Source organism: Myotis myotis, unplaced genomic scaffold, assembly GCF_014108235.1.
Source record: "Myotis myotis isolate mMyoMyo1 unplaced genomic scaffold, mMyoMyo1.p scaffold_m19_p_10, whole genome shotgun sequence".
NCBI classification, from domain to species: Eukaryota; Metazoa; Chordata; class Mammalia; order Chiroptera; family Vespertilionidae; genus Myotis; species Myotis myotis.
Genome location: NW_023416314.1, coordinates 30,706,476 through 30,719,000, shown reverse-complemented (window position 1 = coordinate 30,719,000; position 12,525 = coordinate 30,706,476). Strand labels below are relative to the sequence as shown.

At 36.9% G+C, this 12,525-nt stretch overlaps 1 protein-coding gene across 10 annotated transcripts in view; it reads right to left on the bottom strand.

The window, feature by feature from the left end:
* DLG2 (discs large MAGUK scaffold protein 2) overlaps window positions 1-12,525 on the bottom strand; it is a 1,392,511-nt gene that overhangs the window by 540,554 nt on the left and 839,432 nt on the right. For all 10 annotated transcript variants that reach the window (XR_004970363.1, XM_036324800.1, XM_036324794.1 and 7 more), the window contains one exon: window positions 2,760-2,929. Coding sequence is in view for 9 of the 10 variants with exons in the window: in XM_036324800.1 (XP_036180693.1) it covers window positions 2,760-2,929 (170 nt within the window). In the remaining variant the exon portion in view is untranslated. The remainder of the gene's footprint in view (window positions 1-2,759; window positions 2,930-12,525) is intronic.

Below are 12,525 nucleotides of genomic sequence, written 5' to 3'. Positions count from 1 at the left end.
TCAGTGTATGTCATAGTGACCAGTCATTCCCAGTCTTTCTGCTGTTAGGGTCAGTTTGCATATTACCCTTTTACTATATAGGATAGAGGCCTGGTGCACGGGTGGGGGCTGGCTGGTTTGCCCTGAATGGTGTGCCGGGTCAGGGTGGGGGTCCCTCTTGGGTTCCTGGACAGCCTGGATGAGGGGCTGATGGCTGTTTGCAGCTGGTCACACCCCCTTCAGGGTGGGGGTCCCCACTTGGGTGCCTGGCCAGTCTCGGTGAGGGGCTGAGGGCCATTTTCAGGCTGGCCGGTGACTGAAGCTCCCAGCCTCTCCTTTTTTTCTCTTTCATTTTTTTTATTCTGGGATTTATTTACCTTCCATAATTGAATCGTTGTTGCCGTCACTGGAGCTGAGAGCCGGCTCTTACTCGCTCCATCTCCGTGGCCAGGGCTGGCTGAAAGCAGGTATCTGGGGTTTGTTTAGCTTCTATAATTGAAACTTTGTTGCTTTTGCAGCTCAGAGCCAGGCCCTGGCAGAGCCTTCTGCTCGCTTCAACTGTGTGGCTGCCGGCCGCCATATTGGTTGGGTTAATTTGCATATCGTGCTGATTAGCCAAAGGGAGGCATAGCAAAGGTACAGTCAATTACCATGTTTGTCTATTATTAGATAGGATAGTATATCTTTTTTAATAGAAATAATGAAATGTTCATTTTGTTCTGCTTTAGAGTTCCTTGCAAATATGACTTAGTAAACTTGTAGGATGGGAAGCCCTTTCATTGCATACCACCAGACATTGTGGTATGGAAATGCTTGACTTCTTTTATTTTGTTTTCATTTTCAGATTTAATTCTGGGGTTCTAATGCATTTTAATTTAGCCCATGAAGAATTTTTGAGTATTTTCATCACATTGCCAAATAATTGTTATGAAGGCCAAAAAAATATGTAGCAATGAATACTACAAATAATGTGTAAATGTAGCTAATATTTATTGAGAAGTCATTTTGTGCCACTATGTGAATTGACTCATCTAATCCTCAGAACATCTCTAGGGGCAAACACTATTACTATTCACATTTTGTAGGAGAGAAAATTAGAGCTCAGAAATTTTATGCAATTTGCCCGAGGTCAAAGAACTAGTAAGCTGCAGAATGTGAAAAAATGATGTAAATGGAGACATTTCAAAATGGAGTCAAAGCCACCATCCCAGAGGAACTGCCTTGCTGGTCTTAACACCTCAAACTGTTGGAATGTTTGAAATGGGAAAAATAACCTGGGGATTGGGCCAACCCAGCCTTATATTCCAAACAACTCTTTGTAAAGCTAATAAACAAAGCAGATATTTTGACTAAGAAGACTGCAAATTAAGGACATTCTTTAGAATTAGCACCATCCTGAATAGTTAGAAAATAAACCAGCTTATTTGTACATATAGAAATTCTATCCCTAAATAATTAGCTCCGATAGAAATTCCTTCCTTCTATTTATGTAATTATTTCCCTTTCCTTTCTCATAAATACCCCCTGCCTTCACCTCATAATTGTAATGCTATTTGGGTTTCTGTCTGAATCAGTGCTTCTAGAAGTACAATACTTTTTGATCTAAAATGAACACTTATTCCCTCTTACTTTGGTTTTTAATTTTTATTTTAACAAGGCCTTGGGTTCATAACTAGTTTTTGGCTCTGGAGTCTGCACTTTTAACCAGCAAGCTCTAGTGCTCATCACATATCAGATATTAGTTAACTACTTAATTCTCATATACCCCATGGTATAGCTCTACCAATATGGTATCTATTTGATAATGAGGAGATTGGTCCAATCAATGTCAATCTGCTAGTACATGAAAGAACTAGGCATTTAAATTTAGTTCTGTTTGGCTCTTCTGATATTTTAAATCCCATCCACTTCAGCCTCCCAGAGAAGATTGTATAGCTATTATTTTCAATAGCATATTGCATTAGAGATAAAATAGATTTTAAAGGAAAGAGAAGTGATTTACTAAAATATTATAGTAACTATCAACTCATACTCTTCTAAAATATTTAAAACACTTAAGCCAGTTATTAGATTTTTAAAAAATATGTAAAATACTTTTAAACCAATATTGAATGTCATCATTCTGAGAAGCAGAGCTCCAAGGACTATTCCTAAAAATTAAAACAATTATTCATCTCACTGTTTATGTGATTTTTCCCAGGGTAACTGCAATTACCTCAAGAGAGGTAATTTTTTTGAACATTTAAAAAATATATTTTAACTTATTTTGACTATTGCAAATATAAAGTGTTATTTAGTATTTGGGTATAACAGATTACAGATTGAGTATTACAAAATCAAAACAAATCCATAAGTGTTATAAAAATATAATTGTTATTTCAGGATAGACTGGTTCAATTATTATTATTATCATTGCTACTATTTTTCCAAATGAGAGGGTTAACCATTTATATCTGAAAAATTAGGTAGTATTAATATGCCAGTCAAGTCATGATGATCCACTAGGATGTAAAATTTATAGAAAAATATATAAATGTTTATTGTTATTATTATTTGTAAGGACATTCCTACATAAATGTATTCTTTCCTTGTCTGAGTTCAGATTTAGAGTTTTGATAACCACTCATAATAACCACTATTGCAGGATTCCAGATCTCTTGTTATACACTGAATATTGGAGGATAAAAGAAGAGAGTACATCATAGATGGGTTATAGCATAAACTTTAACAAAATGGTTTGTCACTGGGGTCCTACTGTGAGTCATTTATGGTTTTATTACCTTTAGGTCCCTTGAACAGTTTGATTTCCACAACAGTCTCCAGAATGGGTCGCCTCCTACGCACATACAGCCGAACAATAGACCCTGCCTCTTTGAGGGCCTCCACCGCTTTACTGTGGGAAACCTCTGACACATCCACCTCGTTCACCCGCAAGATACAATCATTGACCCTGAAAGAAAGGAAAAATGCAAAGGTCAGAAGTGTCTAGGAGAATTCTCAGAGAATATCGTTATGACCTTCTAACCTTATGAAGTGGGGGAGCAAAGAATGTCAGCAATTTTAAAATGCTTAAATTTGGAAAGAATATTTCAAATAAAGAAAATTAAAAAAAACACACACCTTAAATTCCTGAGCTTCCCTAGCTTCCCCACATTGGCTAGTCAAGTGCCATCCTAAACTCCAGTCCACTCTGACTAGTTCTGCATCAGGCGTGGTGTAATTAGAAGGACATGTTTTAAGGTCTCTGCCAGTTCCTTCATAATTTTAATTGGCTTTAATTGGTTGGACTGAGGGTTACAGACTTACTACTATGGACTCTATAGGATACCTTTGAAATTAACCCAGTTATTAATTAATAACAGGAAAGGAGCACAGGGAAGGTTAGATGATATAGGAAAGCCATTTGTACAACTTTGCCAGAAGGCTGCAGTTTAACACTCTCCGGGTCTGTTCCTTGCAGATCGCTGGGGGAAGAGACTGCACGTTAGACACATGCCCAGTATGGTCTGGGTGAAGTGGGATGGTGCTTGCATGTCAATCACATCTGGAAACAAACCATTGGCCACAATAGTCCTGGCTATTGTAAACGTGGGAAGATTGGATATTTAAACTCCAAAACAAAGAAAGTTTGCTCTCTTGGCCCACCTGGCCCCCTTCTGGTCCCGGATCTCTGACTGTAGAGGGTGTGCTCCCCTGCATTTGCTCACGTGGCCCACAGCCATGTGGACCCCACACACAATGGATCAATGGATTACAATTAGCCTCATGGTCTGCCAGATTCAGCTCCACCACGGAACGGAAACCTGGATGCTGGCTTCCAGCTCTATTGAAACCCCAACTGCACCTTTTCCAGGACTGGTTTAAGGGAAAGGGGACTTGGGAAACCAAGGGATATAATTTCATGTGAATAAAAATAACTCATTCTCCCGTGCGAGTCTTAGATAATTCTTTTTCTCAAGATATTGTAAGAATCCCACTCCCACTAGCATCAGAGAAGTTCCACCCATGCAATTCTCTGATAACATAGAGACATAACAAATGTGACTTTATAAATTATTTTTTCTTGATTTTTTAGAAAATCTGAAAAATAAAACTATGTAGAAAGAAAACACACACACACACACACACACATACACACACACATATAAAATAAACCTATTATTTTATTAGTATTCTGGCAAATTACCTTCTATCTTTTGTTTATTTATTTGTTTGTTGCTTTTTCAAATTCATCTCATAATATTATCGGTGTTGAAGTTCAGATTTCACAAAATTAAAAAAGAATCTCAGACAATTCTTACCCTAGATACTTACTTTGAATGCTAAGAATTATGATAAAGTCTACATTAAACTTTCTTTTTTGCCATTTTCTCATGGGAAAAAATAACTTGACTTTTCCATAAAATTTATTATCAATATGAAGAAATGGAAGTTCCAACTGGTTATGTTTTCTTTATAAAACTTTCAGGAATTTGGATAGAGATTAGATATGATCTCAAGTCTTCCTATTTCAGAATTTGGTCTCTTTCCTCTTAAGACCACATACAGTGAGTCTTCAATGTTGTTGATGAGTTCTTTAACTTCAAGTGAAATGACATAAAAAACCCACACAATTTTACCATAGACTAATTGATACAAACAAAAGTGAAGTTCCCATAGCATCTCATTATTATAATGAAATGACATTAAATGAACAACATTGTTTAAGGACCTGCTGTACATATAATGTGATGAGCAGATATATGTGTCTTGTGTACATCAATTCATAATTATAACATGGGCTCCAGCTACTGTGGCTCACTTGTTGGGCAAACCATGGTTGCTGGTTTGATTCCCAGACAGGGCACATGCCTGGGTTGTTGGCTCCACCCATGGTGGGGGGTGTGCAGGAGGCAGCCAATTGATGCTGTGCTCTCGCATCTATGTTTCTTTCTATCTCTCCCCCTCTCCCTTTTTCTCTAATAATCAATACACTATTCTTTAAAAAAATTATAACATGGTAACAGGAGTATTATGCAAAAAGTATGGAAAGAATTTTCCTATCATTTTTGTCCATAACTTTTCTATACCTATTTGAGGATCTGAGTTTTTAGAACTCTTACCTCAGTGAGAACCCTAAGTGGCCTCAGAATCCTGAAATGGAACATTTCACTAAGATTTAGTGATGTTGTTTCATTCTAACAGATGCTATGGCTTTAATAGGTTTACACATACATTTCCACTCTGACTGACTGAAAAAATAATTCACAAAAAATTACCAATTAAAATAGTTTTGAGAATGTAGGCACCATGGGTGCCTGCCTCCCTGGAGCAGCTGGTCCTTTGAGAGTAGGTAATTTTGTCATCTCGTGATAATGCAAAAACATTATGTCTACCATCACCCTATGCTCAGAACACTAATCATATCTTAAAATGCTGCTTGCTGTAAAAAGGAGTGGCTGATATATTTAAAAAATCTGCATGCTGTATCTATTCAAAGAGTAACTTTTTTCCCTTTGTATACAGCATAAATCTTAATTGTCAATTGCTGGGATAATAAATCACAGCCTAAATCAGATGGTTTTTCTTGAACCTGTGGATGAAACAGGCATCCTTAGAGCACCGAGAAGAGCACTGGACTTGGAGGCTTGGAGTTGAGTCCTAGCAGTGTATCAGCTGTGTGACCATGGTAAATTACTTCATGTCTTTGAACTTCAGCTTCCCACTGAGGAAAGAGGATAGCCATGCCCAGAGTTAGTGGGAGGAGTAACCATATAGATGACATATATGGATGTATGTGTAAATTGGAACGCAAGACACATCTGAGAGTTTTAGCTATTGATAGGTGAGTCACAGTTGCTGTGTTCAAGAATTTGTTAAAAGGTAACTAAGATGGATATGATTTCCTATTTAAACATTGGGCTCTTTCCTCTTAGGACCACATAGAGTAAGTCCTTACTTAATGCCGATAAGGTCTGCAACTTTAAGTGTAATGACATACGTCAAAAACAATTTTGCCTTATCACTCTGGTCACTTCACTTATTTGCTCACACTTAACTCAGACCAATTATGAAGCACCGATAGTCGTTTTGCAGACAATTACATTTTACTGCCAAGGTACAGTGTTGGTGACGGCATGAACGTGATTCCTATCTGGGTTTGCCTTTTTCTGGAGCCTATGCTGATATCAAGTTATTCAGAATTGATTGTTTCAAAATGAAAAATAAATTGGGAGTGTAGGGGAAGGAATTTATATTCAAACCCGTAAGTAGAAAGGAGAGACTACAACTTCCCCTTCTCCCAATCACTTCAAATAGCATTTGGCCAAAGCTATTGTGCTTAATTTGCTTTCTTTGCCAGTAGATAACCTTTGTGAGTAAAGCCACCACTTACATTCATTTTGAAACATATAAATATATTACTAACTTCAGAAAAATAAATTGTCCCAGTAAGAAGTGTCACCTTAATCATATCTCTGACCCATTGTTTTAGAAAAGCATTTACATACAAATTTCCTCTCTACTCTACCCATGTAATTAATAATTAAGCTCATAGTTTCACTGCTTGCTGTTTCAGACATAAGTCTACAATATTCTTTTTAGAATAGTCCATGAGATTAAAGGATTCATTTTAATCTTTTCCTATTTTCATTTCTTTTTGATATTCTGATACATCTACTGGCAGAAAATACCTTAGAAACAAAAAGAACATTTCATCATTAACATGTCCATGGAATTGCATCTAAATTTTGCACTAAATAATTTAGTAGTCTGGAACATGATATAGTATCACTGAAAAGTCAAACAATATTTAACAAAGTATTTGTTCCATTTTGAAGATATAATTTAAAATCACATGTAATACATACTTTCTTTCATAGATATTAAAGTATGTTCTGTTATAAAATAAGATTTGTGATTTTATACATCTTAAGGATGTTAATTTATTTAAAATAATCACTAAATGCTTGTGATTACAAAATTTAAAAATTTCCGTTCTTTATGCATTTAAAATACTGGATGGATAAAGGTTCCTCAAAAACTTAAGAATAGATCTAACATATGACCCAGCAATCCCTCTTCTGGGTATCCATTTTCAAAAATTTTGAAAATATTTATTCATGAAGATATATGTACCCCTCTGTTCACTGCGGTATTATTCACAGTAGCCAAGGCAGGAAATCAACCCAAGTGTCCTTCAGTGAACGACTAGATACAGAAGATGTGGTACATACATATAATGGAATACTGCTCAGCCATAGGAAAAGATGAAATACTACCATTTGCATCAACATGGATGGATCTTGAGAGTATCATGCTGAGTCAGACAGAAAAGAACAAGAATCATATCATTTCCCTCATATGTTGGATATAAAATAGAAAGCAACAAATGGATGAGCAAAACAAATAACCAAGAACAAAAATACTCATTAACATAGTATAGTGGTTACCAGAGGGAAAGTTGGAGGAGATTGAAGAGGATAAAGGGAATCACATACATGATGATAGAGATTAAAATTTGAATGATGAGCACACAATGATATATACAGGTGATGTATTATAACATTGTATAATCTTATAAACAATGTGAACCCAAAATATTTAAGAAAAAAATACTGGAAGAAAAGATAAGATTCAGCTGTGGTTCTTTGTGAATGTAGAGATGATGGATATTTTTATAAAGCATATATAAGGGCCAGGCTAGTGGGGCTCAGTGGTTGAGTGTTGACCTATGAACCAGGAGGTCACTGTTCAATTCCCAGTCAGTGCACATGCCCGGGGTTGCGGGCTTGATCCCCAGTAGGGGGCATGCAGGAGGCAGCCGATTGATGATTCACTCTCATCATTGATGTTTCTATCTCACTCTCACTCTTCCTTCTCTTTGAAATCAATAAAAATCAATAAACTATAAAAAAAGCATATCTCAGGAAAGAAGCAAAGGCTTGAGAAGGTGAGAGGGATCCTCCTGGACTCCCCACAATACGTCCTCACAGTCTATGGTTGACCTTCCCAAGGATTAATTGTACAATTTTTCCTTAGAGAAGATACTCCATGTGTCTTTCTAATTCATTCCCCTTTTTGATTAAGTAAGCTCAGCTCGGATCTTCATTACTTGGCAAAAAACAAAACAAAACAAAAAACAACAAAAAAAGAGCACATGTGTTATATTCTTTAGCTCATTCCTATTTTCCTTTTAATACTTAATTCAAAATTTATTTCATCTTTTGGGAAGTCATCCCTGGCTCATTTGTCTAGTACAGTGTTTCTCCAGTAGGTAGCCAATGCAGAATATTAATAGGGATACTAGACTTAGCAAACTAAAATGTAGGACACCCAGTCAGTTCAATTTGGATTTCAGATAAAAACAATAATAATTATTATTAAGATAAATACTTTTTTTAGTGTAAGTATGTTTAAGACCACATTTGGAAATACTTATACTAAAAATTACTTGTGTTTGGCTGTTGTACTATATTTATAAAAATATTGTATTTATGAAAGCACTAAACTCTTTTTAAAAATTGATTTTAGGGAGAGGAAGAGAGAGAGAGACAGAGAGAGATAGATGAATCAGTTGCCTCCTGCATGTGCCCCAATTGGGATTGAACCCACAACCTGGGTATGTAGTCTGACCAGGAATTGAACCTGCCAACTTTTGATGTACAGGATGATGTTCCAATCAATTGAGCTATACTGGCCAGGGCTAAACTGCTTATTATACTGAACTGTGGTCTTTGGTTTATTCAAATGGCAAAATGCTTGTCACATAGTGGGAGGTATTTGCATTGTGTACTATGTATATATCTTTTAATCTGAGCAGAAACATTAAAAGGTAGATATTGCTTCCTTATTTCTTCAACAGAAACTAAAGCTTAATGAGGCCTATAATGATAGTAGGTGGTAATCTCAAAGTTCATGCACTGTACCATCCACACCTCTCTGGTTTGGTAAAAATAATTTTGGACCATGGCCAATGTGGCTCAATTGGTTGGGCATCATCCCATGCACCAATAGGTTGCCAGTTTGATTCCCAGTCAAGGGCACATGCCCAGATTGAGGGCTCCATCCCTAGTGGGGGGAGTGCAGGAGGCAGCCAATTGATGTTGTGCTCTCACAGTGATATTTCTCTCCCTCTCCCTTCCTCTCTCTCTAAAAATCAATAAGCTATTAATAATAATAATAATTTTGGGACTATTTATCAACAGGGTCAAAGATCATACTGGAAAGCAGTAAAGCAAAGCCAAGTAACAAAATCTATATCAATGGTTCTCAAACTCCAGAGTGCATTGGAGTTACTTGGAGGGCTTATTAAATCACACATTGCTGGGCTCCACCCTAGAGAGTCTGGAGCAGGAGAGTGGAATCCATATTTCTAACAAGCTCCGACATGATGCTGGTTGGGGTCTATACTCTGAAAGTAACTGTTCTGGATTTTGAAGGGTCACTCTACTTGGCTCGTGTGTAGTTCATTTAAAACTGAACAGGTGTATTCAGTCTTATGTGGACCTAACCGACTATGACAAAGGTCCCAAGTTCTGCCTCTGGACCCAATCCCTTCAACACTGCAGCTTTTCATTATTTGGAATGAAGTCTCTAAGGGAATCTGGACCGGGAGACTACAGCTGTCATGCCATATGAGACTATGCATATGCAAGCCATTTTCCAGTACCCATTTCATATCTGAGGCTCTTTTCCTTCAGCAAAGACCAATTGATAGCTACTTCATTCTCCATTTAAAAAACAGGGCTTCTGCTCTTGTCTCTAAATTCTGGGTGAGAGTTACTCAGGTTTATGATCCATAGAAGCTATCTCCTAAAGTGAATATACTGTTTTTCTCTTTCCATTTACCACTTCATTTCCCTTATATAAAATGCTCGTAGGATTCTCTGTAGCTGTCATCTGGGAAAAATCACAGCTTTCCACAAGGGGGGAAGAAATTGCTATTTCAGCATCAGTAATTGGTCTTTTGACACTTTGCCTGAAAAGCAGAGAGGCCAGTAACAAATCTCAAGCCAGGTAAATTAGTGAACACAACATGGGAAAGAGGCAATAGGCCTGGAAATCACTTAGCCCACTAGTCCAATACTCTGTGCACAGATGGGAATGCATGTCAACTTTCATGAAATAAGGCTCTGGTATTTCCCAAATGGGCTACTGCAGTAGCTTTCCAGGTAGTTTTCCTGATTCCAAGTTAACTAGTCCATTTCATTCTGACACATGACCCCAGGTCAGCTCCAACTTCCTAAAGCAACCCTACCATCATCTGATAACTTCCTATAGCAACCCTACTGTCATTTCCTTTTCTCTCAAATTTCATCAAGAGTTACTTAGCCTATATAAAACAAAAGCTGTGTTTAATTTATCTTTGTGTTCTTAGTGTCTTGTACACAGTTGTTACTTAAGAATACTAGTAAATGCGCATCATGGAAGGGTCTCTAAATCTGGCCTCTTTTTATACCTCTCAAACCCCTGCACCAGCCAATCTTCATCCTCTCTGTCCTGAGAACATAATGAGCTCATTCCTGCCTCTCTATTTTATTTCATGGTGCTTTCTGCCTCCCAAATGCCCACTCCAAATCAGCCCTATTCAAGCTCAGGGCACACTCCATAGCCTCATAAAGCATTTCCTCATCATTCAACTTATCATTGCCCATAATTCCTGAAGTACAAACAAACACATGGTAGATTCTCATAAATTGGAAACCAGTGTAGATTTTTTTTTTTAAAAAAAAATTAAAAATAGAACTACCATATGATCCATCAATTCCACTTCGGGGTATTTATCTAAAGGATATAATACACTAATTAAAAAAAATATATATGCAACTCTATGTTCATTGTAGAATTACTTTTACTAGCCAAGATATGGAAATAACCTAAGTGTCAATTAATGAGTGGATAGGTAAAGATGTGATATATCATTTGGTACCCCTGCAGAATCTAAAAATGAGTACTACACATTAAGTGATACATTTTAAAATGCTGAATTTGATTTCCTATTTTTTAAACTCAAATCTACTCCAATCCCATACATTTATATGGACCAGCATATATAAAATTCCTAGTTATACATTTTCTTATTCTACTTTGATTTGATTTGATAATATTGATGAAACATTTCAGTGAAAAGTTGAGCATGGTATGGTGGGAATAATACTGAGTTATAAACCAGATGTGAATTCTAATCTTGGTTCTTCCACTTTCCATTCAATTGAGTCTTTTTTTTTTTTTTATCTCTGTTTGAGCTTAATGATTTTGAAATTCTCTTCAAGCTCTAGTGTCCTAAGTTCAAGGCCAGCCTGGCCACTGTCTATCTCTACTTGGAATTCTGGAGTGCTCTTCAAATGGAGCATGGAGCCAAATTATCCTTATCTCCACTCCACTGAGCACTCTTTACTTCATTTTTATTTTGTATCAAGGTAAGTCATTCCATCAACAAAAATAGAGAGTTCTCCTCTCTCAGTCACACATCCAAACTGTTACCTCTACATATTTTTTTAAGATTTAGAGTTTTCTCTATCCCCACTGATCCTATTTAAGATCTGGCCCTTATTGTTAGTCACCTAGATTCTGGGAAAAAATTTGTAACTAGTCTTTTTGCCTCTAATTTTGCCCCTTATTTAAAATCCACCTTCCAGTTATTGCCAGAATGGTGTTACTGAAATAAATGGGGTGTCCCAAAAAAGGTATGCACACACTTAGAAAAATTATAAAGGCAGTGTTTATTAAAATAGACTTCATTTTCAAAATTGAGCTATGAGCTGTTAAAGTGTGTATACATTTTGGGGACACCCTGTATACCTGATTGCTTTATTCCCCTGTTTAATAGCCTTCAACTGCTCTCCATTTCCTACAGCAGATTTTCAACATCTTTAACATCTCAACAAAGAAGCTCTTTCTTCAAATCTTACCCAGAAGCCATAATATATATTTATAATTGTTTATATAGAACAAAGACAAAGTTTCTGTGATCTCTGCAGTGATGAGAAAAGGGAATCAGAGCACAGTTTATTGGAAAGCCCTCATATATGATCCCTCCGAGGGCTCTGAGGAATTCTGAGTCCAGGTACCATATATGAATGAGCAGGGGCTAGGGAGCACTGAAAGAATCCCAGGGCGGGCCCTTTCTCCAAGCCAAGTGCCCTGGTGCTGGCCTATGTCGCCTGAAGTAGGTATCATTTTCTAATTCACATAAAGCCTTCCCATGGTCCTATGGTCCAATACTCACAGGGCTCTGTGGAATATAGATGGAGTCTACCTGTTTGTTTGTGTGTGTTTTTTTAAATAAAGCTCAAAGACCTTCACATAACTCATAAGTCTTTCTACATACAATCTGGTTGCTCTTTACTGTCCCAGTCTTGTCTGTTGCTATATCATTACAGTTTCTCTAAACATCATGCAGGTTCATGATCCAGGCCTCTTCTTCTGTCTGGAATAGCCACATCCAGACCCCACACTTTTGTGAGTACCTTACCAAACATTTAAAGCCTATTGCTCATTATGAACTCACTCTACAGTTTACCAGTAGGATAGAAAAAACAAACAATTAAAATTCAGCATAAGTGC